This window comes from Cebus imitator, unplaced genomic scaffold (genome assembly GCF_001604975.1).
Source record: "Cebus imitator isolate Cc_AM_T3 unplaced genomic scaffold, Cebus_imitator-1.0 Scaffold92, whole genome shotgun sequence".
Taxonomy (NCBI): Eukaryota; Metazoa; Chordata; class Mammalia; order Primates; family Cebidae; genus Cebus; species Cebus imitator.
This window is the reverse complement of record NW_016107407.1, coordinates 43,351-51,317: the sequence shown is the minus strand read 5'-3', so window position 1 is coordinate 51,317 and position 7,967 is coordinate 43,351. Positions and strand designations below refer to the sequence as shown.

At 36.5% G+C, this 7,967-nt stretch overlaps 1 protein-coding gene across 1 annotated transcript in view; it reads left to right on the top strand.

Annotated features, from left to right (window-relative positions):
* The window catches only part of ANKRD30A (ankyrin repeat domain 30A), a gene marked incomplete at its 3' end in the record, with an annotated part of 58,510 nt that overhangs the window by 14,414 nt on the left and 36,129 nt on the right, over positions 1-7,967 (top strand). The window contains exons 8-10 of the mRNA XM_017535315.2: positions 64-472; positions 4,190-4,220; positions 6,909-6,972. Of these exons, the coding sequence (XP_017390804.1) occupies positions 64-472; positions 4,190-4,220; positions 6,909-6,972 (504 nt within the window). The remainder of the gene's footprint in view (positions 1-63; positions 473-4,189; positions 4,221-6,908; positions 6,973-7,967) is intronic.

Here is a 7,967-nt window from a genome sequence, read left to right as displayed (position 1 = left end):
GCACGCTTGGCGGAGGGCACGCCTGACGCGGACGCACGCTTGGCGGAGGGCACGCCTGACGAGGCTGCACGCTTGGCGGAGGGAACGCCTGATGAGGACGCACGCTTGGCGGAAAGAACATCTGAAGAGGTTAAATGCTTGGTGGAAAGAACACCTGAGAAGGCTGCACCCTTGGTGGAAGGATCATCTGAGAAAATTCGGTATTTGAGGAATGAGACATCTGGAAAGATTGAACAGTCAGCAGAGGAAACACCTAGGGAAATTATGAAGCCTGTAAAAGAAACATCTGAGAAATTTGCATGGACAGCACAAGGAAGACCTAGGAAGATCGCATGGCCAGAAAAAATAAAGTCTAAAAAGACTAAACACCTGGAAAGAGTAACATCTTATAAAACTGAAGTTGTGAAAACAGGAATATCTAAGATGAGCGAATGTTCCACAGAAGAAAAACCTTCAAAATCACGTACAAATGGTAAGATGCTTGAGTGAACTTTGTAGGGTTTATTGGCACTTCAGGTTCCCTAGTGGAAATAGTGTGATATAGGAGTGGTTGGGAATGACTTGAATATCTAGATAAGCAAGCTTAGGCAACACTTATTAATAGTATAGAAATGAGTAGATCTTATTCTGTAGGACCTGGAAAAATTCTCAGAATACTTCTAGCTCTAAATACTAGATGAAGTAACTAACAATGGCTGAAACCATAGGAACCAAATTTGTTTTGGTGGTACAGGAATATGTTAGTATCCCAATCCCCTCCCCACTGCCCTATTTGTTCTCCTTTCATGGCTGGCTAATTAGCAACAGCTACAATCAACATGCTTTCTCAAGACAGTATCCGATGGCTGAATGTGCTGCTTTTGTTCACATGCTTCTTTTAAATAGGAAGAAAACTTGGAATCTTGTGGTAATCCTGTAACATTTCATTGCCTGGATTATACCACATGCTGGTTTGTAAACCAGTCACTAGGAAAGCGTATGTAATTACTGTGATTAGCTTACAATAATGATTTCTCTTTTTGGAGATGGGATGGGGCAATGGAATAATAAATATCTTAAGTAAACTTATGTTCCTGCAGCCAGAAAGAATATATAGTGGCTGTGCATAGAAATCCAGAAACGTTTTCTGCAGGCATTCATTGGAAAAGTTTGAGCAGGGGGGTCACAAGATTAGATTTGAGTATCAGGGCATTCTAGTCGTGGTATAAAGCAGAAATTGGCAAACTTTTCCAGTAAAGGGCCATTTAGGAAATATGTTAGACCATGAGGTCTCTATCACAGCTGTTCAACTCTGCCATTGTAAGGTGAAAGCAGTCATAGATAATGTGTGAACAAATAGGCATGATTATACTCCAATAAAACTTTGTAAGTAAAACCATTTGGTAAGCTGGATTTAGTCTGTGGCCTATAGTTTGCTGGCCCTTCATGTAGAAGACAGTTGGAGGGTAATCACATAATAAGATTTAAAGGCAAAGGAAGCTTTTGTAGTAGTTCATGCTATAGTCTTTTTTGTCACCAGTCTGTGACCTAGTATCAATCTATTATGAAAGTTTGACCCATCAGGGAAAAATGAATCAAGTTCAGAAGCTCAATTGATATATTTAAGCATGTAGGTCTTTCTACGCCATTATTTTATTTTGATTTGTTTTACTGAATATTTTTAACTTAAAAAATAACAATAGTGATTGGTACAGTTTCTTTTCCCCTGTGAAAGCCATAAGTTAAAGGGTCATGTTTAGCTAGGAAACGCACACAAATAAGTACATTCACCCTTATCCATGGGAGGTATTTTTTAAGACACCAGTGAATGTCTGAAACTGTGGATAGTATTGAACCCTATATATACATTTTTTCTATATGTGAATATTTATGAGAAAGTTTAATTTATAAATTAGGCACAGTAAGAGATTAACAATCACCCATCATAAAATAAAACAATAAAAATATATTGTAATCTAAGGTGAATGTGGTCTCTCAAACTGTTTTGTATTATACTCACCTTTCTCTTTGGTGTGATGATTGTGAGATGATATAATTCTTATGTGATGAGATTAGGTCAGGTGAATGAGGTAGGTGTTGTCATATGGTGTTAGGCTACTATTAATTTCTGGATATCTGACTATACATCTGAAGGAGGATCATCTGCTTAATGTGGCCCTGGATCATTGAGCCATGATAATGTGGCCCTGGATCATTGAGCCATGATAATTCAGGAACAGACCATTTCGATGACTAATGGGCAGAGAATGTATACAAAGGGATAATATGTGACCTAGGTGAGATGGAACAAGATGTCTTAATATTTTATCATACTCCTTAGAATGACACATTATTTAGAACATATGACTGGTATATTTCTGGAATTCCCCATTTAATATTTTTGCACTATGGTTGACCACAAGTAACTGAAATCACAGAAATCAAAACCATGGATATTTTATGAAGAAATATATGTTTGGTCTTCAACACTGTTTTCTGGCATACAACTCATAAAATGTTTAAAATCTCCAAAATGGTGTCTATCTATGCTAATAATTGAATGAGGGCTGGTAGTCCTAGCTTCAGGATAGGAGCTTGTCACAAATAAAAGAACAAGGCATGATTACAGTATTGAGACTTTCAGACCCACCCCTCAACCTCCTAGGAGGTGAGTAGAGCTGAAGTTTAGATCAATTACCAGTGGCCACAGATTTATTCATTCATGCCTATTTAATAAAGCTTTCTTAAGAATCCAGAAGGACTGGGATCAGATACCTTCTAGATAGCTGAATATATGGAAGTGTTTGGAGGCTGAAGTGCCCTGGAAGGGAATGGAAGCCCAATATTGTTTCTCCCATAGCTTGCCATATGCATCTCTTCACCTGTCTCCTTTGTGATATCCTTCATAATAAACTGGTGATTGTGTTTCCTTTAGTCTTTGGGGCACTCTAGCATATTGCTCAAGCCCAAAGAGGGAGTCATGGGAACCCCAACTTGAAACAAGATGGTTAGAAGTTTTAGAGACCCAGATTTGCAACTGGTGTGGTAGGGCAGTCTTGTGAGACTGAGACCTGAGCCTTGGGATCTGACACTATTTCTAGATAGAAAGTGCTGGAATTGAATAGAGGACAACCAGCTGGTATGTGCTACAGAAATGATTGCTCACTTGTTGGTGGAGAAAATCCCCCACACACTTGGTTGCAGAAGTCTTCTGTTTTGATGATTCTTGTGGTATAAGAGCAGAGGGAAATCATGTTGTATATGTTTCTATCTACCCATAGAGCAGATAAAGAGTGACTTGTATACTCTGTTCTAACTGCTCTTAGTTCATTTCTCTAGAAATTATGCTTTCTAAGGTTGACATTATCCACTTACTTGGCTAATGATACAATTTTCTGTCAGCCTTAAATGGTTCTGTTTGGATTGTGACTACTGTATACTGTAGTTCACTTGTAGATATTAAATTGTGACCAAGTCTATTCTTCCTTGCATGTGAGAACTACTAAGGAGGAGAAATAATAATTCTCAGTTCATTAGTTGCCTACCAATAGTATATTTAATAATTTTACTATAGCCTTAGTATATGGTCCCAAAGGAATGCTTTGTCACAAATCATCAAATCATCTGAGTCTTGGTAACAAAGTGTCAGAGCATTATGCATTTGTTTTTTATTTTTTGTGATGGAGTCTCCCGTTGTTGCCCAGGCTGGAGTGCAGTGGTGCGTTCTCGGCTCACTGCCACCTCTGCCTCCAGGGTTCAAAGGATTTTCCTGCCTCAGGCTCCAAAGTAGGTGGTATTACAGGCACACACCATCACAACTGCCTAATTTTCTTCTGTATTTTTAGTAGAGATAGGGTTTCATCATATTGATCAGGCTGATCTTGAACTCCTGACATCATGATCTGCCTGCTTCAGCCTCCCAAAGTGCTGGAATTACAGATGTGAGCCACCACACCCAGCCAGTATTATGCTTTTTTAAAGAAGACCAGAAGCATGCATGAAAGTGTGCATGATTCTTTTGGATTAAGTTGAAATCTTGCTATGTGTCCCAGGATGCTCTCAGATATCTAGTTCCCAAAAGTGATCCTCCTGCCTCACATTCCCAAGTAACTGGGATTACAGTAATGTACCATCATGCCATCTTATGTTTTCAATATTCTGTATATTTTGTATATATTTGTTGATTTAATGTATTTCTTTTTTTTAATAGAGAATGTGAATTCTGTAAAGTCTATATTCAGGTAAGATTTTACAGTTTTTTAAAACGTGTATGTTGACTAAAAACATAAAGAAAAGAAACCACTATCTGTTGAGTATTCTTCTCTGGGCTAGACAATATATTACGTGCTTAACATTTTTCATCTCGTATAGTCGTCACACAGCTTTGCAAAGTATCTGTGCTACTATCACCTACTTTATATTAATCAGGCAACTGTGATTCAGAGAGGTTGATTAATTGGCCTATGATTTCATAGATTAAAGGTAGCCGACCCTTGAGTTCGCCATTGCTCCCAAATCCCTCTTTTGGCACTCAGCATAGTTTGGTTGAGTCTGTGCATCAGTAGAATCAAGGTACAGGTACAGATGAGGTCAATTCACAAAGTCACAATTTGTTGTATGTTAACTTTTTTTTAGAGTTTTCCCTTAGAATACTGGTTAATCCAAGAGTTTGTTCTAATGTGTGTGACAGATGAGCTGGTAACCAGTACCTTGCTTTTACCATGAAAGGTTTTAGAGCAGATCTTACTTAGCTGTGGACACAAGACATAAGTTTTTGTTTCATAAACAAGACCAGGTAAATCCTGGTCTATTTTACCTGTTAATGGAGATTACCTACATATATCTAAATGTTTTTAAGTATTTTTAGAGGTTTTTTGTTTGTTTGTTTGTTCTTCTTCTTCCATGGCTTTAAAAAATCTCTTCCTGATTACTTTCTTCTCTGGTTTCCTTGGTGTTCTTTTCTTCTATTATTTTATTCCTTTCTGCCAGCCCCATTTTTCTATACCTAAAATGAAAAGCACATGGAAATTTAGGGTTGTAAGGACTCTCAGAGAATAATCAAAGTACATTCATATTTCAACCGGTATTTAATACCTGGAAGAATGGTTGTTCGGGTGGAGAATCTGAAACTCAAAGTAACTTATTCAAATATAAGAGGTAGCAGAAGTAACATTTGAACTCATTTTAAAGCCCATTACTCTGGTTTCTGTATCATCATGTAAGTGAGTGTTTGAATAATAGAAACGAAGAGGGAATGGGTCTAATTAAACCAATGGAAAAGGATAAGAATGGAATTAGCTGGAGAACCCAGTAGAAGTAAGTAAGAATGAAATTATCAGGGAAATGCTAAGTTTGAAGAGAAACAATCTCAGGTTGGTAGGAGTAAGCGTTTTACCAAAAGGATCAGAATATTGGCCTTCTGACAAGTTTGATGAAGATAAATTAGAGGAACAAAAACACAAAAGACATTGGGAGTCATCTAGAAAGGCATATTGAAATAGCTTTCAAAGGAAGTCCTGAATAGGTCACTGTATTTTTGTTTGTTTAATTAGAGGAATGAACAAACTTCAAGCGCTCCATTGAAAGATTTTTTTAAAAATTGAGCTACTGGCAAAAAGTCTCTATGAGGTATAGAAATGTCCTATTATGTTCTTTCACCCCAGATTTCACAAAAGTGGCTTAGAGTGCCTTGAGTGCTAGGAGACTGAAGTTTGCTGAATTACATAGATCTGTGGCCCAGGGCAGGTGCCCCCTATCCTTTGCCTCACTTTTTCCAAGTGTCTGATGACCTACTCATGTACATGTAAAGCAGGGGTAAGATTGGCTGGCAAATAAGTCATGGAGCTCCAGTTGGGTTTTTGGTAACATGCTTATGTTGTAAGTGAATGCCTGACTGAATCTCCATTTCGGTGATTTCTAGAAACAGGTAAATGCAGAGCTTCTAGGTTGGTGATTAGAGTTTATCTTTCTGGTAATCTGGTTTGATGAGCTGAATATTTAAAGGTTGGAGACTGCCATGAAGCCCTGCTGAACAAAGATCTGGAAGCGGGTGACACTTTCAGTATATACAGTGTCTCCTAATTCCAGGTTTTTCTCTCTGTATATATATAGTACTTAGAGAAATTCAACCACCAAGACTCAGTTTTTCTAGAAGTCTCTCTCCTTGGGTATGAAGATTTTTAAGGCTTTGCTAGTTTATGTAGACTTGAACAAGGAATGACCAGTATAGAATAAGAAATCTAATTTTATTATTTTTAGTTTCAATTTTTATTGAGAAAAGTACTCCCAATAGCAAATATACATTTGTGTTTTGACATTTGTAGGTTCAGACTCTCAACACTTCAAATATTTCAGGGCATTCCCTGTAGTGTTTTAGGGTGAAGGGAAGCAACAGGGACTTCCTAAGTGGTTTTTATGCTGGGAAACAAAGAATGTCATTTTCCAGTGACACAGATTAGTCTTTGAATCAGAGATAGATAATGGACAAGGGACAAGGAAACTACATCTTTCTACCTCATTTTAGTTATCAAGCTTGTTCCAGTTTAGATAGCAGAAGTTATGTCAACCATTAAGTAGATTTTCAGTTTATCCTTGAGGACAGATGGTTTGTGAGTACAAATTATACTCTGGGTATGCCATTATATTGGCTGTAACTATTTGTTACGGAACCAAAACTGAGACTTCATTGGTTGTTAAATGTTGGGGAGGTGAAGTCTAAAATACGTAATTAAAATATTTTTTAAAACAGAGGCCATATTATAATTATACTGAGAAACATAATATAATATAGAGAAGGACTGATCTTCCCCCAGATTTTGTTTTTGTTTTCATTTTTTAGAGTGGGCACCAAGACAGGAGCTAGCAGTTTCTTTTTAAATACATGAATTTGCTCATTTTTGTTGTATCTTTTTGCTTTAAAATCTTTTCAGCAAACCATCTATGGAAAATTTACAGCCTACAAAAATTGAGGAAGACTTCAGTCTTGCTGACAAGGTAAAATGGTCTCTTGTGAACTAACTGATTTTCTCAGGTGTACTCTAGCTCTGTATAGTGCTTACTTTTCATGTTTAGCAGTGCTATAAGTATCATTATTTTATGTTGGTAATAGAAAGTTGGTCAGATAGAAACATTTTATAAAAATATGACTAGTTGGTTTAAAAATTTATTTTTTACTTTAGTAAATAATAAATGTTTGGTAAATACTTTGAGACGGTGAAGGCCAAAAAACGGAATGGGCTGGAGATTACCTAGTGACAGGTTAGAAGAACATTTTCCACTATAAAGAATATATAAATTTTGGTAAACGTTTATTTACATAAGTATTCTTACTGTGACTTTTAAAATTATTCTGTTGTAACTTAATGAAACTCTTCCTTAAATTTATATTTAATGGATTCAGTTACTTATAGTAATCAAGGAATTTCTCTGATACTGTTAAATTCCTAAACTGTACCACATGGCTTTTTGGCACTTATTATTTTGATATCATGTAGGTTTTAGAAGAGAGCTTTTTCTCAGTTTCTCTTCTTGGTTCTTGGATTACATGGAAATAATATTAGAAGTTGTGAAAATTTATCTGGGCATGGTGGTACATGCCTGTGGTTCCAGCTACCAGGGAGGCTGAAGCAGGAAAATTGCTTGAGTCCAAGGGTTTGAGATCAGTGTGGGCAACATTGCTAGACCTTATCTCTAATTAGAAAAACAATGTAGAAATTTAGAAATGTAAATACTCTTTCTCACAATCTGTATTGCTAAGGGATGCCAGTGTGTTATTCTAAGTTATTTCACGAAAAATATACTTTAAACTCTTCATCTAAATGAAGAATGCTGGTTTTACCCCAAGTAAACAACCAGTTCTGGAAGCAAAGACTCTTAATAAGGATATGGTAAGATTTTAACTTCAGAATTTTTAAATTGTAGTTTTTAAACATATAATTCAAAAATCTTTGATCACATTTGTAAATTTTAAATTTCAGAAGATTTTGTAT